Genomic DNA, 24,755 nt, shown 5'->3' with positions numbered 1-24,755 from the left:
AGGATTCAAGGTCCTGTGGGTTGTTTGTCTAGTTCACAGCAAAACAGTTTAAAAATCTTAGAGACGCTGGGCAGTGGTGGTGCATGCCTTTAATCCCAGCATTTGGGAGGCAGAGGCAGGCGAATTTCTGAGTTCGAGGCCAGCCTGGTCTACATAGTGAGTTCCAGGACAGCCAGGGCTACACAGAGAAACCCTGTCTCTAAAAACAAAACAAAACAAGTCTTAGAGACAAAAGAGGCATCTGAATGAAATAATAAGGACAGACCTTCAGCAATAGAAGAATTAAACAAAATCAAAAGTAGAAAACTAGCAAACAGAAACACAACAGATAGATAGCATCCACTCGGGGTACAGCAGTCACGTGTCCATAGCTGACCAGGATGTCCATAACCACTGTTGCTACCCTTCCTCTCGAGACTCAGCCAGTGGGATGAAGGAAAGAGCAATATAAAAAACATAGGTAGTGTTTCTATTATTTATGTACGATCATAGGGAGGTAAGATTCAAGAAGCCAACTGAAAAATTTATTATCAGCAATAAAAGTTTTAGTTTGCCCGGTTGGCTACAGCATAAATATGTAAAAGTCAATAGCCTTCCTTTATGTCAAGAATAAACACCATTATAATGTGGAATGTGATCCTATTTATTCATACCCTCCACACTATAAAGTACCTAGGAATAAATTTAGCAAGACGTGGACACAGAGAAAGAAAAATACTGCCATTTATGAAACTGAACGTTAGCGATCCAGCGAGGTCAGAGTAGAGAGCGATTCCCATCATTCTCTCCGACAGACTAATCCCCAGGACTGGGCTACATTCCACTGACGAGAGCAGTGGGCAAGTGTGAGCCACTTAAAAGAGATTCCTTTTAATTCTTTGAAGGGGTATTTTATTAATATTTTCATCAAATGATGTCAGAAGCTCCTGAACCTCTTCTATGTGAATGTGTAGCCCCCATTCTTAATTTTCCTTTTAGACACAGGACTCCATGTGGCCCACACTGGCTTCCAACTGAAGGGAGCCAGGAACTGCTGACCCTCCATCTGCTGGCACACGTCTGCCCTCAGTTGTCTAAATTCTAAGAGAATTGGTTGTATATGAAAAAATAAATAAAAGAGCAAACCCTAAATGTACTACCTCTCCTGGCTCCTTAGGGATGTTCTCAGCCTGGTTCTTGTGTTTATTCAGGACAAGAAGTGAGTCTGGCATGAGGAAACTCCTAAGCCAGTGCTTCTCAACCTTCCTAATGCTGAAACCCTTTAACACAGTTCCTTATTTCATGGTGACCCCCAGCCGTAAAATTGTTTTTGTTGCTACTTCATAACTGTAATTTTGACTGCTACTGTGATGAATCACAATATAAGCTGGGCGTGGTAACACGCCTTTAGTCCCAGCACTTGGGAGGCAGAGGTAAGTAGATCTCTGAGTTCAAGGCCAGCCTGGTCTACAGAAGGAGCTCCAGGAGAGCTGAGTCTACCACAGAGAAATTCTATCTCAAACACAGACACACACACACACACACACACACACCAAAAAACAAAAGTTAATTGATTAATTATTTGAAATAATAATAAAATTACTATAAGTCATAATGCAGGATATCTGATATGCAACCCTTGTGAAAGGGTCGTTCAACACCCCAAAGTGGGCGACCTACAGGTTGAGAAGCACTGGGCTACACAAATATTATCTGTGTGGCATAGAGCACTGTGTGCATATATAACATGTTATTATGATGCTTATTATCCCAGCAAAAGGTGTACATCACAAAGATTGTTTCTTCTTCTCTCCCTTCTCTTTTCCTTTCTGTTCCTTTTTTTTTTTTTTTTAAACAATTGGAGCCTTGTGGTGTCCAGACTGACCTTAAACTCACTATGTAACCAAGAAGGATCTTTTAATCCTCCTCCCTCCACCTCTTGGGTGTTGGGATTACAGGTGTGCCCCACCACCCCCAGTTTATACGTATAGTAGTTAGGATCAAACCTGGTACCTTGTACATGCTAGGTACCTACCTACCTACCTACTGAGCTACATCCCTGGTCCCCAAATCAATGTTCCATCATGCCTGTTGGCCTTGCAGAATTTTGGAGCAAGGTTCATGAAGGACAGGTTGAGGTTGTTCCCACAAAGATTGTAGTCCCTTAGCTATACATTCCAGCTTTGGCATCATGGAGTCACGGTAAAGGACAGGTTCACAACCTGATCTTTTCAGTTAACTCTATGAGAAAAACTCTCCCTTGAGTCTAACTTTTTTAAAAAAAAATATTTATTTATTTTATGTATATGAGTACACTGTAGCTGTCTTCAGACACACCAGAAAGGGCCTTGGATTCCAATACAGATGGTTAAGAGGCACCAAGTAGTTGCTGGGAATTGAACTGATGACCTTCAGAAGAGCAGCCAGTTACTCTTAACCGCTGAGCCATTGCTCCCACCCCAGTCTAACACTTTTTAAAATGGCATTCCGTCATGCGACTGACAGAAGAAGAAGTCTCCGACTTCTGCCATGCAGGCCTGATGCTTCTCTTCAGAGTCCCCACTTTGCTGTCTGTCTCTAGTGGTGGGGCCTGTGCTCTTCTCAGAGTCCCCATCTTGTTCTTCTTTGTCTGTTTGTCATGAGTGCTTAGTAATAAATTCCATGTCCCCCACAGTTTATCTCAGTGACCCTCTTGAGCACCCCATAAGACCTTTCAGCGAGAAGTCAGAGATCTGTCCCTCCCACCTCCTGGCCTCAAAACAGAAGGTAGAAAGACCTTGCAAAAGGCACCTGGAGGGGAGAAGGGGGCAGATCAGAAAGACTCAAGAAGCTAAAGCAACTTACAAGGGATGCTCTGGACTCTCGGAAAAGCCAAAAGACTCACCAGGCCCCTCCCTGGGACGACATCTGAGTGGTTAGACAGCTAAGCCCTGTGGTGGGTGTGTCTTTAGAACAGCTGCCCAAAACTGGTGAGCTGCCCCAAAACGGCAAGCTCCAGCAAAGCAGCTGTCCTTAGTGGTCACTCCACTTATGCTGGGGATGAGGATGGGGGTGTTCCTCTGTGGTGCAGCTACTTGAGAGTCCCCCATGTTCCTCTAAAGTAGCCAGCCACACCAAACACTTTGTTCCACCAGCATAGGCTAGATTCTTTCTTTTGTTTACTGTCAGTGCCCTACCTAGGGTGGATCCATGTTTGCTGACCTCTCTTCAAGAAAAGGCACAAGGCAGATGGTCACACAGATGACATGGCATGAGCTCACTTCTGCCTGGAGAAGCATTCTGAACAGTGCTGCTTTCTGCTTGAGGGTGATCGTGGAGAATCACAAAAGTTCTTAACTTTCTCAGACTCCCATCCCCCTTATCTCTCTGAATCTCTGCATCTTTTTCTCTCTCTGTCTCTTTCTATATGTGTATCTCTCTATGTGCCTCTCTCTCTCTCTCCCTTTCCCTCACCCGATCTCCTTCCCCCTCCTCTTCCCCCTCTCTTTCTATATATATGTGCCTCTCTCCCTCTCTCCCTTCCCCTCTCACTCCTCTCTCTCCCTCTCCCTAAGGCTGACCTTGAACTCAAGGAACCTGAGCGTGACCTTGAATTTCTGATTATCCTGCCTCTTCCTCCTGGGTGCTAAGATTACAGACACTTGTCAACCTCACCCAGTTTATGAGGTGGTGGGGATAGAATCCAGGCCCTCGTGCACGCTAAGCAAGCCCTCTACCAACTGAGCCACGTCCCCTACCCATCCAGCAACTCTTCTGAAAGGGGGCGTGCCTTTCCTCCTCTGTCCCCACTGGTTAGGACATGTAGTTATGATGGCAGAGGCTCCGGTAATCATTCTGGACCCCTGGGTCGCAGCAGCTGCAGATGAAGGAAACGCTGGTACACCAGCACAGAGCGCCAACTGTGATCTTTTCTCAAGTGAGAGAGAAGTACGCTTTCATTGGAAATGAGCCACTTCTTCATGGCTCCTCGTATTTGTGGGCAAACCTAATCCCGATGGGTTCAGTCGTGAAAACGGAGCCTACTTAACAGACATCCTAGCAATTTTTTTTTTTTTCATTTAGAGCATTTCCTCTTGTGTATCACTTGCAGGCTATGCAGGGTTTTCTTTCTCTGTACAGCATTAACTCTGGGACGAAAGTCAAGGTGACGTGTCTAATTGAGAAGAGATGTGAGGTCTGCCTCAAGTTTTCCTGATGAAAGAGCTGAACTTCCAGAGGCTGGAATGTGGTCAGAACTCTATGCATGTAGAGGTCAGAGGAATTCCGAGAATTCCTCTATTGTTTCCAATACCTACTTTTTGAGACAGGTCTGCTGGTGAGGCTGGACCTTAGTCTTCCATCTAGATCTGCTGCCCATTGAGTCCTCAGTGATCTACCTAGCTTTGTTCTCCCAGTGCTGGGGTTACAAACTTACATGCCCAGCTTTGATGTGGGTGCTTGGGGTTCAAACTCAGGGCCTGATGCTTTTTCAACACACAGCATACTTACCAAGCCATCTCTCTAGCCCCAGGACTCTAGGATTGATGCCTCAAAGCCATGACACTGCGGGGGGGGGGGGGGGGGGGGATGTTGGTTTAAAAGCTCTAGATTCAGATTTGAATCAAGAAAGCAGAAACTACTATTCTGGTCATGTCGGCCTGAAGTGGCATGGGATATATGTGTGGGACTCTGGAGGGTTTCCTGTTCCTGGTGTGTGAAAATCATTTCCGCTCAAAACACTATCTCTTTTGTTTATATTCTGAACCAAGAAGTGGCTTTTGGAAGCAAACTATTTTTGTGGTTATTTTAAGTACGTGTAGAGGTTATACTATGACATTGTTACCTGCCCTTTAAAAGTAAAAGCCATCTACACTCATCTAAGATATTCATGCAATTTTATAAAACAAACCAAAAAAATGAGAAAAATACAGATGCAGGTGGTGTTGAGATTGCTGGTGTCTGGAACTCAGAATGTTTGTACACACAAACACACAATCACATGATAAGCATCTGGAAACCATAGAACATAGCTCTTATCCCGTTGCACAGAAAAAGTCTTGGCCCTGATCGCACCTGCCCGGCTTTAGGCTTTAGCTGGGTGGCTGTTGCCCACATCTGTCCCGCTCTTCCCAAGGGAAAAATGCAAGCATGAACTGCTGTCCACAAATCCCGACAGCTTAGGAAGCACCCAGCCCACACAGGCATTGCTATTAACATTTATATTAAGCTCTGTGGACAACATACAACAGCCAGTCTTAGTGTTAGCCACACCCTCTGAAATTACCAGCTATTTTCTTCCTTTTCCCCTTCAGCAAGCACACCAAACTGCATCCTTGTGTTAGAATGCAGAAAACGCCCCAGGCACTTAATTCTGGGCCTTCCTTTCCCAAGACACAGCTCTTGGTACCACAGGCCCTGTTCCAATTGTCATACATTTTTGAACATAAGCCCTCAGGCAGAAATGGAATTCAAAATTGTGTGTTGTGTAGTAGACGTTTGGTTTGACACAAACTTTGCAATAGTAAGAGAGGACCTACATTCAGTGGACAGCATCCTGAGAAATTCAGGGTCTCCACTTTTTTTTTTTTTTTTTTTTTTGGCCTGGTGATAAGTCCCATGATGCTAGGCAGTCATCCCCACCGTCTCCAAGGAAACAGCTGATGGGCTCCGGTGTGATGTACTGCTCTGTTAGATTAAAGGCATGCACGCACTATCAGCTTAATATATTCTTGACTTAGTCTATGTATATCAGAACAAACGGGGAGAGTCTGTATGTTCTCCTGTCCTGAATCTCTAAGCTCTGGCCTTGTAGATTGCCACCCCCCCCCCCCCCTGCGCGCCCCAGAGTGTAGCATGAGCCCCTCTAACTGCCAGGGAGTCTTTTTCTGAGGAGAGAGTCCTGTTATCAGCCAATTGTCATAGTATCACTTAATCAGTAATCCACCCACTCACTACTGTATCGAAATACCACCTTTACCGATCTCCATATCATAGACTAAGTGTTAAGGACACTCTTGCATGTGTCTTTGTCTGGCCCTCCTATTGCTGGGGCCAATTAACCTGTTTTGAATAGTGTCACCTGTTTTGCTCCATAGTCAAGTAAGTCATCCATCAGTATTTTAGAAGTTCTCCTGGAAGTCAGTTGCTTGACTTTGTTCCCTACTGAGCTATAATGATAAATATAGAGGATGCTAATTCTGGAATCAGTGATGCTCTGCCCTGGTACCAATGCCGACCAGAATGGGCCAAGGCTACTAGGGTCTGCTTGTAAGAAACAGACAATCCCTGCTCTTTTTCTCCTAGATTAAGATTTTTAAAAATTGACACATTTTTTTTTCCAAAGAATGTTTGACTAATATTCAGAGGCAGAAGTAAATTCTCTGTCAGCCCCATGTGTTTAAGAACCATCCCTAGGGTTCAGAGAGATGGCTCCATTGGTAAAGCACCTGCCATACATGTATGGAGACCTGAGTTTGGATCCCCAACACTGGAGAGGTGGGTAGGAGAATGCAGGCAACCTTCTGGTGCTCATTCACCAGGTTGGCTCAATCAGTAAGCTCCAGATTCAGCGAGAGACCCTGCCTCAAAAATAGGATGCAGAGGGACTGGAGAGATGGCTCAGCAGTTAAGAGCACTGACTGCTCTTCCTGAGGTTCTAAGTTCAATTCCCAGCAACCACAGGGTGGCTCACAACCATCTGAAATGGGATCTATTGCCCTCTTCTGGTGTATCTGAATAGAGTGACAGTGTACCTCACATACATAAGATAAATTTTAAAAAATATATGATACAGAGCAAACTAAGAAGGCCCCCAATTTAGACTACTAGCTTCCATATACACATACGCATGTGTATACAGGCACACAAACATATATACATGTCATACATGTGTAAATTAAAAAAAAAAAATCCTATAGGTTTCAAGTTTAAAATATTTCCCTTCTGTCTTCATGGCTTCTGGGAATCTAGCAACTGTAAAAAGAACTTCGAGGAAGGCCAGTCTGTTTAATTGGTTTTCAGACTCAATGATCAGAGTTTCTCTTGCTGCATTAATGCAGTCGAGTTATCCTGAGTCAGAAGGAAGTCAGACTGTGGCTTCATGATGCTCTCCTTTCTGCAGGGGCTTTACGATAAGATGTGAATAGCTCCGCATTCCTTCATTCCTCTTCCTTAGCTGTACTGTCGTAAACTGCTCATGTTCTGACCCATCGTTCCATTTTGTTAATGCATATTTGCTTGTAGCCAAGCCAGGCAGAAGTCTTCGTCTTATTCTAAGACACAGCCTCACTGTGGAGCCCAGGCTGGCCTGGCCCACAATCTTCCTGCCTCTGTTACCTAGGTGCTAGAATTATGGGTGAGTGCACCCAGCTTCAGAGTTCCTCTCTGTATGGAGAAAGCATAAGTTCACACTTCTCACAAGCTGCAAGGAGACAGGTTTGCCCCATACTGTCATCCAGAAAGCTAACTCTCCCAAGCCAGGGCACAGATAGTTTATGTGAGAAATAAAACTAACACAGCACTGGGCACCATGGCACACACCTTTAGTCTTAGCACTCTGGAGACAGAAGCAGATGGATCTCCCCAAGTTCAAGGCCAGCTTGGTCAATATATTAAGTTCCAGTCCAGTAAGGGCTATACAATAAGACCCTGTCTTTGGAAGAGAAAAAAAAAAAAACTAGCATGCATACCTTAATTTTAATCTAAACATTTAGTTCCAAATTTAAATTTCTCTTTGGTCAAAATCAACTCACAAAACAAAATGGTTATGCACTGCTCCTAAGTGAACTAACTATAGCCAATGACCTGGGGGGGGGGGGGGGGGGGGGGGTGCACAAGGGGTAAGTTCTGAATCCTTCCTCCAAAGGACATTGGTATTTGTTAAATTTTCAAATTGGTGTTGCCATATACACACATTTATTCAAGTGTCCCTGTGTCCTCTTTATTTATTGTTGGCTTTTTGATCCTGGATCTCACTCAGCTCAGGCTGGACTAGAACTCACTTCATAGACCAGGCTGGCCTTGGTCTTCCCACGCACCTTGCCTCTGGCCCCTCAGTCTGAAGATAGAAGGCATGTGTCACCACTTTTGGCCCTGTAGACTCATTAACTGTCGTTAATGTTCTCTTTCCCTTCCCTCTCTGCATCAACCCCAACCTTCCCCGGTGTGTGTTAACCTGGTCATTGGGCAAGAGAGAAGGGTCTTCAAAATAATGTTAATTTGTGGTTTTACCGATCTCTCCCTTCAAGCCTCCAAGTATGTGCCCACTGGGTTGATTTTTGTATTCTCTGTGGAAATTCAATTACGTTTAATAAAATCAAGGGACCGTGGATTACATAAACAAAACCTACAGAGCAGAAAGGATTTTGTTTTTAGTAGAACTTCATAGACCTAAGATGAGTCAGACCCTCACAATGAATACGGTCTAAAGCAAGGCCGGTGTTGTTTTTTAAGCTGTATCAATAGTGTTGAGCTTCTCTCATGGTTCATCTGACGACGACTCCCGGTTTACCTAGTCTACTTCTAACCACTGAGAAAATAACTAAAAGATCCTCAAAGGCTAGCCCACCTTGAGTTCCAGTTCAGAATGACTTTGAACTAACTCTTCCTGAGTTCATCTGCAGACAGCTGCAGGGAATAACTGTATTTACATAGGGCAGAGGGGCCGGTGAAGACTCTCTATTTCCTTTAGCTCTGCACAGAAATTAGAACCTGTTGTGCTTCAGAGTGAAGCCTAGCTCCACGCGCCTTTCATCTTTCCATGTGTGCTTCCCTTGCAATCTCTCATCTGTCCTGAGAAAGTAAAGCATGGAGTGAACAAAAAACTACAGTTTCATTTCCCCCTCTGTTTATCAGAATTCATTTTGACAATTACCAAATCTGTCCTGTGCAGACATATTTCTTAGCCCCTTCTGAGCCAAGCTGGTTGCAGGGACTAGGACTATGAGAACTTTGACAGTCCATCAATCCAAACTTCATGTCCAGGAGTAATGAAGAACTCAGTATGTTATATATCATATGTCTGCATTACGTGCATCACACAGAAAATGTACTGCTATCATAAAGTAGCTATGAAATCTGACAGGACTGATTTTTCTTTTTATCTCCTGAGTGCATGTGGAACAAAGGGCCCTTTAGTGACATAACAAGGTGAAAATTCAGTTCACAGCTCTGCTGATAATCTTCGGGTGTTTCAAGTATGAGAAACTCAAGGAAAACCTGTCTCGCTTTAATAAGGGTTGGAAAGGAGAGAGAGAGAGAGAGAGAGAGAGAGAGAGAGAGAGAGAGAGAGAGAGAGAGAATTTGAAACTAACCAGTTTCCCTTTCCCTAGCCTATCTGCACATTGGTTAAAGACACTCTAAGTTAGAAAGTAAGAATCATCCACTTCTCCAGCCAGTGGTGAGAAAGCTGGTACCTTGTTTAGGGACACAAGTCTTGGGGGTCTGAGGGCTCAGTGGGGAGGTAGCTCTGGGAGACCACTTGATTCTAAGGAGGGACCACTACAAAGTGCTTGTGTGGCCTTCCTGTACCTGGTGTTAGGAATGAAGTCCAGACAGACCTTGTCCCTGAAGTGTCCTCTCTGAAATCTTTCTTGAGTCATCCAAAGTCTCCCCTGCCCAAGTCCCACCTCTGTTGGCATGGCAACCAACAATTAGGAGAGTAGATGGGTAATCTGCACACGAATTGCTCTAAGAGAAAACAAATTTCTGAATCCAAAGAATGAAATATCCTTGAGGCGTAAGGTGTTTGGACTTTTTGTTGCAAGCAGTTCAGCTGGAGAAATGTCTGTGGTTGTCTGTTGGATCAGCAAGCTGGTATGGAGAAGGGACATGAGCCTGGGTTTCAGTTCAGCTTAATACCAGAGTAACCTCGAGAACAATTATTGAAACCATTCCATCCTTGAATCACGGGCTTTAAGCAAAGAGCTATGCTGGTCATGTGGATAGAGAAAAGGACTTACCCAGATCACACTGCCCTGTGCTCACTGTCTTGATGCAGGAGGGCCCATCCCATCGTGGGTGACACCATTCACAGGCAAGTGAGTCTGAGCTATATAAGACAACTTGCTGAGGGTGAGCCAAGGACTGAGCCCGTAAGCAAGTACTGCTGATTCCTCCATGACCTATGCTCCAGTTCCCGCCTTCCCTCAATGATGGATGGTGACTTGGTATTTGTAAACTGAAATAAACCCCATTCTTCCCAAGTTGCTTTTGTTTCGAGTGTATTAGCATAGCAAGAGAATAAAACTGGGGGGAAAAATGGTCAGGTAGAAATGTTCCCTTTAACCTCATCTTCCCATGCCTAGTTTTTTAAATAGTCCCTCTCCTCCCAGCAAATACACATTTTAGCAGGAAGGCTGACAACCACTGTCACCTATACCTTGCATTTCCCCCTGGCCCCTCCTCCTCCCCAGGCTAGTAAAGTCAGGACTCACCTCAGTCCCAAATTGCCAAGTTGCACTGACCCCAATATCGATGCAATACATCAAAGCTGTGCTGAACAGTTTTCTATGCAGATAATTCAGACCCCAGGATCTCAGTGGATGAGGTTACGGTGATTAACATAATAACAAGCTTGTGCAACCTTGTAGTCCAGCTCTGGTGCATCTGTAATACTCTCAGAGGGAGTGTCTAGAAAGTCCAGTGTTCCTTTGTTCTGTTTGACTCATAGCCAGCTGCCTGAGTAGGGTGGACTTTCTTTTTTTTCTTTTTTTTCTTTTTTTAGTTTTGAGCATTATAAGATGCCTAGCAGTGTGTCTTAGTTAGATGCCAGTGGTGACCAAAAAAAATACCTCCAGAAACTGCTGAGTTTTCTGCACCCCCACTAGTTGGAGGGGATGCAGAGAAGAGCATCACTTCATGCAAGAGGAACTCAATAATGTTTTATGGTTTGCAATGCCATAGGATAGGTAAAGGGGGTGAGGCATGAGGAGAGCCAGTGCTAAGTATAGCACAGGGTGGAATTCAGATTTACCTGCATACCAGTAACTAAGTACAATTTCAATGCCAAGTGCACGCCTTTAATCTCAGCACCTGAGAGGCAGAGGCAGATGGATCTCTGTGAGTCTGAGGCCAGCTTGGTCTACATAGTGAGGTTTAAGCCAGCCAGGGCTACATAGTATGACTCTGTCTAGGGGTTAGTGGGGGAGATTGACGTATAGTAGGTTCAAGAAGAAAAGGCCACATCAACATTCCATCACAGATGGGAGAGTGACTCATGACAGCCCCACCCGGGAAGACTATAGCAGGTAATGCTTGCTTCAGAGGAGGTAGTCATATTCCTGGGTGGTATAGCTGCTGTACAGCTAAGTCACCTTTGCTTACAAAAGCAATCATAATTAAATGCAGCCTCAAAGATAATAATAAAAATGATAACAAGACATGAAGGAAAGGAAGCTTGCTGGAAAGGAGTTTGGTGGGAAGGGAGAAGGGGGAGGTACATAATAAAGAGGAGAAGAATTTGGAATTTAAAGACAGAGGGAAGGCAGAGGCATGCTGCTTGCTCATTGGGTGATTTACCCCCCTTACTTTCATCAGCAGTGAGGTACAGTTGTGGGCTTGTTTTGCCTCACTAAACGAAGACATCTCCGAAGACATCTCCAACAGGCGTTTGCATACACACGCCACAGGGCAGCAGAGGCTCAGGGCTTGTCAAATGAGAAAAAAAAAAAAAAACAAAAGAGAGAGAGTTTTTCCAGAATTCTGAGACATACACATCTATTGAGAAGAGCTCTGTTGTAAAATGGTAGGTCGCAAAGCATGCAGGGAAGTCAAGGCAGCTCCTGCTCCTGTAACTGAGGAGCCTGGACCCACGACGATGAGTTTCTCGTTCACTCTCCAGAAGGTGCCTGACTAAGGCTTAGGAGCTAGGAAAAGGTTAGAGAAGGTCATCCTAAAATTCCTCACAGTTCCAGGCTTTTATAAGCCCATATTTGACAGGACTTCTCTAGGAAAGGGTAATATTAGTAAAGATGGGTGTTTACCTTGAAATCTGAGAGTTGTCACCCCGTTTGTTCATTGTATACAAGGAGCCAGGGGTAACATAGGGAGACTTGGCAAATACAAGCTCCCTCCTTCAGGGGTTTTGGAGTGAGCGCGTGGCCTGCCTCGGGCTGTTGGCATTGTCACATTTTTGTGGCTGTCCTGGTCAAGCCTGCTCTATGCTCTTGGGGATTGTTATGGCCAAGCCAGCTGCCTGCACTTCAACCCCCCCTGCACTCAGAGCTCCTAGTCCCTTCTAGCTGGGTCCCAATGGCCACCTACCCCCTTTTCAGAGCTGCTTATAGGTTTTTGACATTTGAATCAAGTCGCCCTGCAGGATCCCTTCTGTGCTTACTGGGTGAGCCCATCCGTCAGCATTTCCTGTTTCCATTCATGCTGTAAGTGAAAGAGCTGTAACAAAAAGAGATTGCCAAGACAAACAATGGCTGGGGCTTGCGCAAATATTTTTTATCACAAGCCTTTTTTTTTTTTTTTTAAATAGGCAGCCGCCTTCCGAAACCTGCATTCCATGCTTTTCAGGAAAGCCAATTCATGCTAATCAGACTTACTTCAGGATTTAAGAATCCGTCTGTTAAATTCGACATGAGATGCATCTTTGTCTTGGCGCTTGAACTTTTTAATTAAGGGATAGCAAATAAGATAAGGGAATAAATTGCTTCTTTTAGGTCACCATGGAGGTTTAACTTGTTGGTGATTCTCAGGGAGTCCTGAGGAAGTGAAGCCTATAGGAAGAACGACTTGTCCTTCCTCACGAGTCTAGGCTTCTTATCAAGGCCCTTCAGGTGGGACTAAAGGCTGAACCCTGCAGTTGTCAATCTCCAAGTTAGTCACTGTTGGTGCCTTAGCAAAGTGCTTCTTGCTTCAGTAAAGGCTGAACACCCATCAGCTCAGCTTCTCCCTTGGCAACCCGCAGCGAGGAAACAAGCGACCTAAGATCACATGCTCAGCAAACAGAGCAGTTTCCAAAGCACGAGAATCTGGCTCTTCCCTGTTTCCTGCACAGCGTTTTGGCAGCTGGAGTCCATGAACCTTCCCAGCCACCGCCCACTTCCTTCCCCTAACTGAAACTCTCTTTTCTCCACTCTTGTTTATTTCCAATTTGTGTCTTAACGTATGGAATTGAGCTTAATTTCCCTATTTAGACACCGGAGGCAATAGTATCATTCACTGTCAGATATGTGTGACATTTACACCATCGCATCTATGAATAAAATTATTAAAACAGTTTCTTAAGAAAAAAGAGGACAGTTAAGACCGACATGTTTTTCTTCCTATTTTTAATGTGTCTGCTCTCTTGAATCGTGACCTTTGCATTGGCTGTTGAATCCTGCACTATTCATTTATGCACTGATACGTGTCAGGGGCTGTGTTAGGTATTAGAGACAGGCAAGTAAGGCAATTCCCTCCTCTAAGGAAAAGCTAGCAGTATAGCCTCATGAGGATGCAAATCTCAGGAGTGAGGGAGCGGAGAAACCATAGCAGAGGTAGAAAATGCCAGAGAGGACAAGAAGAAGGGAAATTCCCCTGCCTGAGACGCAGGCAAGCTTCTGGGATGTGAGCCACTGAACTGAGGTTTAGATGCTGTGTCTAAGGAGCAGGAGGAAAGAAAGGAATTTTCCAGGTGGGAAAAGAACAGTAGAGATGATAGCAGGGCAGTTTCAGAAAGCTTGGTACCTTGATGTTACTACAGGAGTGTGTGTGTGTGTGTGTGTGTGTGTGTGTGTGTGTGTGTGTGTATGCATGTTCCTACATACGTACGTCTTTGCATGCATGTATGTGTTCCTACTTATGTGCATCTTTGCATGCATATGTTTACATATTCCTATATATGTGCATCCTTGCATGTGTGTGTATGTTCCTACATATGTATGTCTTTGCATGCATGTGTATGTGCGTGTTCCTATATAGGTGCATCGTTGTATGCATGCGTGTATGCATGTTCCTATATAAGTGTATCTTTGCATGTTCCTGCATATGTGCATCTTTGCATGCATATGTGTACATGTGTGTGTCTGTGTCCGCGCTTGTGCATGCGTGCATGTGGGAATGAATATGTGCAGAGGTCAGAGGACAACCGCAGATGTCAGTCCTCATCACCCACCCACGGCACACACACTCTTTTTAAGTCACTCTCTTATAGGTCTGCAACTCGCCAACAAAGGCCACACTGGCTGCCTATCCAGCCCCAGAGATTGACCTGACTCTACCTGCCCAGTCTGGGATTATAAACATGAGCTACCATGCCTGGTGTTTTATAACCTGGGCTCTGGAAAGCAAACTCACATTCCTGTGTTTATGCAATCACTGTACCAAACTGAGTATCTTCCCTGCCCTGGGTTGTGGAGGGAGACAGCACAGGGATGGTTTACAGGAGCGAAGCTTCAAGGCTTCATAGTAAAGATGCTCAGAACTTTTTCTCCTTTAAGTAACAGAAAACCTGTGAATGGAGGAGAGAGTGGGGACCACACTGAGAGCTAAGACAGCGGCTAATGCTAAGCAGAGGGATTGGTGATAACAGAAACCTCTGTATCTTTGAGCAGATGTTTAAGGGCCTGGTATTTGTGTTACTTACTTTTCCTGCTGCTGTGATAAAAATACGGAAAAAAGCAACATGAAGGCAAACAGTCCATTCTGGCTCCCGGTTTGAGGCTGTAGTCTGTGGTGGCGGGCAAGGCTGGTAGCAGGAGTGGGTGGCAGTGCATTCACAGTCAGGAAGCAGGGAAAGAGAGATACTCTGCTTAACCCATCCTCTCTTCTTCTCTGTGGACCTTACATCTCCAACATCCTAGTATTGTTTGCATCTTAAGCTTTATCTTCATCTTCTCCTTTATGCAGTAGCCTCTCAGGGCCTCCTTGCAGGGGATTAGAAATGATTTCTAACTTTGTACATAATGGATGGACTCACGAGGATGGTCCCATCTGCTGTGGAGAGGAGGGATATTCTCTCAATTGCTATAATTCTTCTGCTATAAATCTTTTCAAAGAAAAATTAGTAAAAAAAAAAAAAAAAAATCAGGGTGCAGGGAAAGGGAGAGGGGAATAAGTGGGTGCAAGGCTATGAAAGCTATTCTTCTCTATATAAGCTAAAACATTGATTTCAAACCATAAAATTGACTTTTCAAATGCGTATCAGTGGTCATAAAAGATGTTTTATGTCCATTGCCCGTAACCTCACCCTTGGACATTTATTCCAAGGATACCCTTTGAAAGAGATTAAACTCATATGCACTGTGATTTCAGCGTGTCTTTCTGAATGCTGGAGACTGCCCAAATGTTCAACAACAGAGGGAACAGTTTTACAAATTTTGGCACCTCAAGTTAACAAAATTATAAGCTACTGTTTTTGCAATCACAAATTCTAAAAGTTTGTACTACAGAAATAAAATTATACTTTTTAACTTAAAGGAGACTACAGAATTACTTGTTTTCTATTTAAAAAAAAAATAGGTACATGGAATGCTAAAAGAAAAAGCAAGAATTAAGTGTAAATATAGTTTAAAATCACAACTGAAAAATTTTATTCCCATCAATTCTTGTTAAAATGTCTATTTCCCACGAATACTAGGGCTATATCTGCATTTGTTTACTTTTTGCTCAGGAATTCCCTCACGTAAGGCAAGCACTGTGTTACCTGGCTTCAACGGTAGCCCGAAGTATTATTATAAGACCATAGTATACTCGTTTATTTCTACTTCCTACCTGTACCATTAATTATGGCTTTCATCATATTGTCAGCAGATGGTGCATATTCCAAACTATTTTTTGCATCAGTAGTATCCTTCCCAAATGATAATGGACAGTCACTGTGCGTGAGTGTCTTGTTAAAATACTGATTCTGTTGGAGCTGTAGAGTTAAGAGCACTGGCTGTTCTTCTAGAGGACTGTTTTTTTGATTCTTAGCAGTCACATGGCTATCTGTTAACAGGGGACCCACGGTCTCTTCTTACGTCTGCAGATACCAGGCACACAAATGGTACACAGATATACAAGCAGGCAAAACATTCATGCACATTAAATCAATTCAAGTTTGGTGGTGTTTTTAATGCTAGTTCTGGTTGAGTAGATCCCATGGGCCCAATATTCCACCTTTTTAATGAGCTCTTAAGAGATGCTGTTGCTCTTGGTCCATGGATCACATGCTGAATACCATGGCCCTGGAACTCTCTCTCTTGTAGGAAGACAATACTACTGGCCCAGTGTTTCCAGTTTTGGAAAGCAATACTCAAGTTCCATCTGTCACCTCCACAAATGGCACAAAAGCATGTCTTGGGGCTCAGGATGTATGGGAGGTGTTGGTTGCAGGTATACATGTGTATATGTATGTGTGCTCACGTGCACACAGAGGCCAGAGGAAGACATGGGATATCTGACTCTATCACTTTCTACCTTTTTCCCTTGAGGCAAGATCTCTTCTCAATAAACCTGGAGCTAGGTTGGTAGCCAGAGAACCCCAGAAATCCTGTCTCTGCCCTGCACTGTGCTGGGGTTACAAGTGCACACAGTCACACCAAGATTTCTTTTTCATTGATGTTAAGATTTACACATGGTTCCTCATGCTTGTGCAACAAGTGTGTGGCTCGCTGTCACCCACTGAGCCCCCACAGGGCCATTTCTATCAACTGGAAAGGCGTCTGAAAAGGTGAATATGATTCTGGAATCAAACTGCTGTCTTTCCTTACATCCCCCCATCAATATTTTTAAGCCATGCCTCCAACTTGAATTTTGCACATCAACAGAATTCATCAGGGGCCCGAAAGTAAGAAAGGATAATGTACACTTGATCCTTTGATAAAGTCTGAAGCCTAGTTACAAGGTTGAAAATCTCATCTATGTTAAGAAAAGCTTTGGTTGGAGTTACTGCCGGGAAGACAGCTCTTGGCCTTACAGTGAGTCTTTGTGGCCTGTTGGGTCTAACAGGGTAGAGACCTGCCTTATGCGTTGAAGTTAAGCATCTTCCATTGTGAGGGAGATGCCAGGTTACCGTTGTGTAGACAAGAGACAGAGCGCCTTGGAGTGGCCTTGTGTGGCAGGAATAGGGGCCATTGTGAGTGTTTGTACTGTTATTAAACATTGATTGCCAGCACCTGCTGCTGTGTTCTGATAATAATAGCTAATCCCCTGCTTGTTTCCGTACAGTGACTGAAGCTGGCTTTGGGGCTGATATCGGGATGGAGAAATTCTTCAACATCAAATGCCGAGCTTCTGGCCTGGTCCCCAACGTTGTTGTGCTGGTAGCCACCGTTCGCGCTCTGAAGATGCACGGAGGTGGGCCGAGTGTAAGTTCTTTAAAAAGACAAAAAGCCTGGGGCTGGAGAGATGGCTCTGTGGCTAAAAGCACTTACCACTTTTAAGAAGATCTGGGTTCAGTTCCCAGCACCTACATCAGGTGGCTCACAACTACCTATAACTCCAGTTCCAGGGGATCTAACACCTGTTCTGGATTTCACAGGCACCTGCAAAAACACAGTGCTCATAAACACACGGTTTCACACATACACATAATGCATAAATAGTATATATATTATATACTATATTAGTATATATTATATACTATATTAATATTATATTAATATTAATATGGTATATTAATATAGTATATATAATATATAGTATATAATATTAATATAGTATATAATATATAGCATATATTATATACTATATTAATATTATATTAATATAGTATATAATATATTATTATAATATAATATATATTATATATATTATAATATGATATATATAATATAGTATATAATATAATATTAATATAGTATATAATATATATAGTATATGTATTATATATTATACTATATATTATATATATTGTATATATATATTATATACTATATATATATAGAGGGAGAGAGAGAGATCCCTATATGAGCTATAGAATTGACTCAGTGGTTAAGAGCACTCACTGACTGTTCTTCCAGAGGACCTGGATTCAGTTACCAGCAACCAAATGGTGTCTCACAACTCTCTGTAGCCCCAGTTCCAAGAGATCCGACACCCTCCATACAAACAAACATGCAGGCAAAACATCAATGAGAATGAATGAATGAATGAATGAATGAAAAATTATATGTATATATATGTATAATTTGAAACGCTCTCTTCTTTCTCTGCCATGCCCACACTTAAACTCAAGCGGCTTTGATCCTCTAAAAGGTTTAAAGTCTATCTGGCCTGATTTGTTCTTTATAAGATACAGGAAGAAATCTTGGAGACACGTAGAGACCAGCAGTGGTCATATCACACCTTTGCTTAGGGAACTGGTCAGACCTGGAATTGACAGCTGAGTTTTTCCAGACCTCCATACTATAAAGATGTGTTCGGCATGACTTCCAGTCCTACGGCACTTCTCCTTGCGGTGTATGCCGTGTCACCAGGCTGTGATTGCTTCCCAGTTAGTCCTCTCTGCTCCTTCCTTCCCTATTCAATGCCATGGTTCTTTGGCAGAGAAGGTAACATAGGGTTCAGGACCATAAATAGACGTGCCGGTCGTTAAGTCAGAAATGGATACCTGATGCTCAACTCATAAAGAAATGCGATTATTGTCGTTCACGGCTCTGTGAGTTGTAATCCTCTGGTCAGCATTTGTACATGAAGCAAGGCAGTAAGTACACCAGGCCGGGAGCCTAGGACAAAGCAGATCTACTCACCTCCTCTGTAGAGATGGTGGTTGGGGGGCGAGGCTCCCTGATACCTCCCATTAGTCCCCTCCTTCTATGATTCCACCACCTCCCACCAGCTCTCCCCAGGAGGACATTCCCACATAAATGTGTGGGGAGCAAACACTGAGGAACCAAACTGTTGCATGAATAAACAATAGTAACCAGGGAGGGAGGGCTGCAGAGGCCGGGCTCAGCCTCGCGGTGTTTTATGAATGTCTCTCCGCCTCAGATTCCGATTCCCTTGCACTCAGGAACTGTCTTATTAGTCACTGGGCCCCGGGGGCCTGGCATATTTTGTATCCAGGAAATGTTTTCAGTAATTGAGTAGCAAATGAACTTTGATCTTCCAGTCCGACATCCATCTTAATCCACGTCACCCACCTCAGTGAGTTTGCCCCTTACTTGAAGCAGCTTGGTGGTGATATTTTTGATCCAGGATAATTTCTGCTTCCTTTCGACACCATTGCACAAATAGCCATGGTTGCTTTGTGTCTGTTTACTCAGCTGAGGTTTGCGTTTTTAATCCATTATTTGGGCAGTGTAAGATCCTGTGGCCTTTGAGCCCACCCGTTATTAACACAATTCTTTTCTCTTGTTGCTGTAACCAAATACCTGACAAGAAAAAGCTTGCCAGGGGCTCATGATCTGAGATAACAGGATAGGGGCTATTGGTGCCAGGAAGAAACAGTGACTGGAGCATGGGGGTTTTATTACTGTGAAGAGACACCATGACCAAGGCAAGTCTTATAAAGGACAACATTTAATTGGGGCTGGCTTACAGGCTCACAGGTTCGGTCCATTATCATCAAGGCAGGAGCATGGCAGTGTCTAGGCAGACATGGTGCAGAAGGAGCTGAGAATTCTACATCTTCATCTGAAGGCTGCTAGCAGAATACTGGCTTCCAGGAAGCTAGGACAAAGCCCATGCCCACAGTGACACACCTACCCCAATAGGCCAGACTGTCTAATAGTGCCACTCCCTGGGTCGAGCATATACAAACCATCATAGCAATCACACAATCCACAGTAGGAAGCAGAGATGATGCTTGTACCATCTTGCTTTGTGCTTTTGTCCTGTTCCTCTTTGTATTCAGTCATGGACTCCAGCCCATAGGATGCTGCCGCCTACATCCACCATGAGACTTCCATCCTCCCTTAAGCTTCTCTGGAAGCACCCTGACAGACATACCCAGGGGTGCTTCTCATTAATGCCCTGGGCATTTCCTAACGCATTCGAGGTGACAGTGAATATTTTTTTTAATTAAATTTTTTTTTAATATTTATTTATTTTATGTATGTGAGTACACTGTCTCTGTCTTCAGACACACCAGAAGAGGGCATCGGATCCCATTACAGATGGTTGTGAGCCACCATGTGGTTGCTGGGAATTGAACTCAGGACCTCTGGAAGAGCAGTCAGTGCTCTTAACCGCTGAGCCATCTCTCCAGCCCTGAGTTTTTTGTTTTTTGTTTTAACTTGTTCACTTTACATCCCTCTCACTGCCCCTCCCCTCCTGGTCACCTCCTCCCACAGTCCTTCCCCCATCCTCCCTTCCCCTTCTCCTTTGATCAAGTGGGCCCTCTCCTAGATATCCCCGACCCTGGCACTTCAAGTCTCTGGGAGGCTAGGAGCTTCCTCTTCCACTGAGGCCAGATAAGGCAGTACAGGTAGAAGAGCGTATCTCACATACAGGCAACAGCTCTTGGGACAGCCCCCACTCCAGTTATTCAGGGCGCACATGAAACCATGCTGCACCCCTGCTACAGAGGAGGTGATGATGAGTGGGAAGGCCTAGATCCATCCCATGCATGAAAATGTGACTGCTGCACCACTGGCATTTTAAATCCATAGCCTGTCTTCCCGCACACTAACTGTTCTTGGTGACGTTTAAACATATTCTAAAGCTACAGAGTCTTTTCCCAGTTCATCCTTTAAATGCACTACGGTAATCAGGTCTCTGGAGACAGTGGAAATCACTGGGTGTGTAGGTATCTGGTAGGAGGTGGAGGGGACTAAAGAATTAGGTCACATGATTATAAAGCATGCAAGTCCAGAATCCAGGTTCTACGGATTCACCTGAGAACTCAGGAACCATTGATTGTGGAGGTCCAGCCTGATGGAAAATTCTCCTTGGCTTAGAGGAGCCCGGTCTATGTTGCATATACATAAATCTATTTATGTTTATAATCTCATCAAAAATATATCCTCACAAAAATCACATACAATAATGCTTGACCAAATATCCAGATACCCTAAATTCTCCACAAGTTAGCACATGGAGTAAACCGTGTTTTGGAGTGTAGAGCATTGACAAGATTTAATATCAATTTTTTTCTGGATTAACAAGTAATTGCCTCCATATTGTCTCTTAAGTGATCCTCTTTTTTTTTTTTTTTTTTTTTTTTTTGACCCAGGGTGGGATGACTGCTTTCTCCCAAATGTGTACAAACCTCTTTCTATCTTCATACAGATCTGTTCCTGTTTGCTTTATATCTTTAAATAACAGATTATTTCTCTTCTTATATGTTATTTTGTTGCTAACCTGCCTGAATTCTCTTAACTGTTGTACTGACTTAACCGACCAAGTCTTTGGGGGATTCTGGACTGCCATTCACTGCTCAAAATGAGTTCCTTTTCATCCTTCTAATCTATACGGTTTTTTCCCCTTGTCACTGGCAAGGACTTCCTAATTGCAATGCAGTGTTGGATGATGGTACTGGCTGCAGGCGGTCTTCTTAGTCCTCATGTTCAAGGGGGTTGTGTAAACAGCTCCTTCTTGCTAAGTTCCTAAATTTGATGCTTGGGATCCGTTTTTAATGAGGACTAAGGGATTACCTTCTATTTTTAATTGCCCCAATTAGCATAAAAACTGATGCAGGTTTTTCTTCCATCTTTTGAGATGGCATTTTGGGTTTTCTCTTTAAGATTGTAAGGGTTGCTTAAATTATCATTACTTGCAAGAAATTTGTGCCTTGCCAAAACAAGCCAGATTTAGGCAGCTATATCTGCTTGACAAATAACTGGATCTTACTAGTCGGTTTTCTAATGTTTTGAGTCAGATTTTTTTCTCCCGCATTTATATGAGTAAGATGTTAGCTACACGAGAATTAAATTTTTTGAAGTATTTAATTTTTAACTATGGAAGGTTTGTGTAAAAATTACAGTGATTGGTTTATTCAAAGTTGAGTAGGCCTCTCCTTTTAAAGCAGACCTATTGCTATAGGGAATACTTTCATTTTTAAGTCACAGGATGGGTCTTAGTTTCGCCTCTTTATTTCAGGTAACTGCCGGGGTTCCTCTCAAGAAAGAATACACAGAGGAGGTAAGAAGGACTAATCGTTCAACCCAAGCAATGATTAGCTTTCAGTTGACTGTCAGTGAATGTACAACTTAGAAATGTGCTTATCTGGACTGAGGGGATGGCTCAGTGGGTAGACACCTTGCAAGCATGAGAACCTGAGTTCCAGCCCTAGGAGCCACATAAAAAGCCAGGCATGGAGTCACACACTTGCTTTCTCAACACTAGGGAGGCAGAGACAAGAAGATCTGTGGTGCTCGATGGCCAGCCAGTCTTCTTCATGTGCTCTAGGTCAGTGAGAGACTCTGCCTCAAAAAGAAAGGTACCTGAAGAACAGCCAAGGTTGCCCCCATATTGCACACACACTCTAATTTCAATTTTTTTTTTAATCCCGGTGAATATGGATGGGATAAAAGGATGCAACCCATTCAGTTAACTCTTGAAGCTGAAGAAGAAATAAATATAGACTTATTTTCTGTTCTCTACTCACAAGACAGCTCCTATCCAAGCCCAAAGACAAGTGAAGCTTTTACCTCTGTCTTCTTTTGTTGTAGCAAAAGTTGTCTCTTGAGAGATGCACACCTGTCCTGCGGATAAACTGGTTAGCTGCTGACAGTACCACTTAGCTCCTACAGGTGGCGCCATGGGTTTAAGCCAAAATAGCTAGACAGGGCCCCCTCAGCATCCCAAGGACTTTTGCTCCCTAGCAGCAGAGGATGGGCTGTCTGCGTTCTGTTAGCCAGTCTTCCACGGAAGCAGTTGCCTGGGCCAAGTCTCAAACACATGTGCTTGGACCCAGAATAGTTTTAGAACCCAACTTCAACATGAATCACTTCTGCCCTTAGCCATCTTTCTTGGAAAAAACAAGGTGACTTAGGTCTCCTTTTAAAGGTATCTAGGACAATAAAGACAAGGTAGAAACAAAAGTTGCCAGTGTGGTGATGCTGGTCTAGCTTGGGGGGGTAGGAGGGTTAGGTAAGACAATGACACAGAGGCCTGTTTCTTTCCAGAACATTCAGCTGGTGGCTGATGGATGCTGTAACCTACAGAAACAAATTCAGATCGCTCAGCTCTTCGGGGTGCCCGTGGTGGTGGCACTGAATGTCTTCAAGTGAGTCTAGCTTTCTGCTGTCTGTGGGGCCACGCTAGTGACCACATTTGTGTCCTGAGGGCATTTGGCTTTCTCAACTTGATCTGAAAGACACAGAATTCTGTTTGTTTTGATTTGGTTTCATTTTCCCAAATGTGTTCTCTAGTGTTACTGTGGAAATGAAACACACATAGTAAATTAGCATTTGTTAGGTTTGGGGGGGAGGATATTTTGGTTTTTTACCATTCTACCCGGTGATTCTGTCTGATAGACGAAACGAATGATCAAAAAAAGATGTTGTGGAATTTCTTGATTAAAAACCCATAATGAGGTTGGGTGTGGTGGCACACGCCTTTAATACCAACACCCCTGAGGCAGAGGCAAGCAGATCTCTGTGACTTCAAGACCAGTCTGGTCTACAGAGCAAATCCAGAAGAGCCAGGATTTACACAGAGAAACCTTGTCTCAAAAACAAAACAAAACAAAAAACAAACAAAAGAACATTTGAGTCATGTTAAAGGGGATTCTTTCTACATGCTTTTTCGTCAAGTCTGATTTATTTAAACACAACATGACCACTTTTGATGTTCAAAATATATTCAGTGTTAGGGAGTGAAGTTCTGTATAAACCGTTAGTCTTTCTCTCAAAACATCACTAAGTGAATACAGATGCAGAATCCACAAACATTCTCATCACCAGGACGGACACCCGTGCAGAGATTGACTTGGTGTGTGAGCTCGCCAAACGGGCCGGTGCCTTTGATGCGGTCCCCTGCTATCACTGGTCGGCTGGAGGGAAAGGGTCTGTGGACTTGGCTCGGGCTGTGAGAGAAGCTGCGAATAAAAGAAGCCGCTTCCAGTTCCTGTATGATGTTCAGGTAAGTCACAATTACCATGACAACAGGGGAGTGATGGCTCTCCTAACTTGTAGAAGGCCAGCGCTGTTTACGTGACCCATCTTGTGTGGCCTTCCTGGAGCCTCAACAGTGAAGGAAGAGCGTGACTAACCACATAAACCATCCGATGTGCCATTTGCCGAGGGTAGATCATGCCCTTGCCCCAAACCTGTGCTCTTAAAGCCAAAGCTCTACTTTCAAATATTGGGCTCGGGGAGAAACCGCTCTGGGTGGTAAACTATTGCTCACAGGGATTGACCTAGCCACAAGGCTTTTGAGCAATATCAGAGCTACTCAATTAGAAGGCGTGTTGCTTGTATCTGCTATGGTTCTTTCCTGTGTGTGATAGGTGTGGGCACACACTCATGCCACAGTATGCATGCAGAAATCAGAAGTCACTTTGTGCACGTCAATTCTGCTCTCCCACCTCGTAGGTTCCAGGGACGGAACCGAGGTTAGAGGCTCAGCAGCAGGCACCTTTATCCACAAAGCCATCTCCCCAGCCCTCGTTGTGGTTTTCTTGCCCAATACCTTGCATGGCTTTTCCTTGTATTAAAACATGTGTTACCATTTACAAGTGTGCAATTCGGCAGTACTAAGTACATTCACATTATTGTCCAATGGGTTTCTAGGGCTGTTCTCATCTTAGAAAACTGAAACTTGCTTTGCCACGCCCCCTCCCACAGATCCTTCAATGAACCACCATCTTACTTTATGTCTCGGAATCTGACTTCTTAGATACCTCTTATGCATTGGATCTTGCAATATTAGCCTTTTTTTTTTTTTTTAAACTGTGGCGTGTTTCACAAAGTGTAGTGTCCATAGATGATGTCATAGCACAT

General features: G+C 43.8%; 1 protein-coding gene across 1 annotated transcript in view; it reads left to right on the top strand.

The window, feature by feature from the left end:
* Window positions 1-24,755, top strand: part of Mthfd1l (methylenetetrahydrofolate dehydrogenase (NADP+ dependent) 1 like) — a 179,726-nt gene that overhangs the window by 95,705 nt on the left and 59,266 nt on the right. Inside the window, exons 21-24 of the mRNA XM_076926782.1 lie at window positions 17,095-17,234; window positions 21,910-21,951; window positions 22,938-23,038; window positions 23,718-23,895. Coding sequence (XP_076782897.1) covers window positions 17,095-17,234; window positions 21,910-21,951; window positions 22,938-23,038; window positions 23,718-23,895 — 461 coding nt within the window. The remainder of the gene's footprint in view (window positions 1-17,094; window positions 17,235-21,909; window positions 21,952-22,937; window positions 23,039-23,717; window positions 23,896-24,755) is intronic.

The sequence above is a fragment of the Arvicanthis niloticus genome, chromosome 28 (assembly GCF_011762505.2).
Source record: "Arvicanthis niloticus isolate mArvNil1 chromosome 28, mArvNil1.pat.X, whole genome shotgun sequence".
NCBI classification, from domain to species: Eukaryota; Metazoa; Chordata; class Mammalia; order Rodentia; family Muridae; genus Arvicanthis; species Arvicanthis niloticus.
Note: the sequence above shows the minus strand (reverse complement) of the source record. Positions and strands in the feature narration are given on the sequence as shown.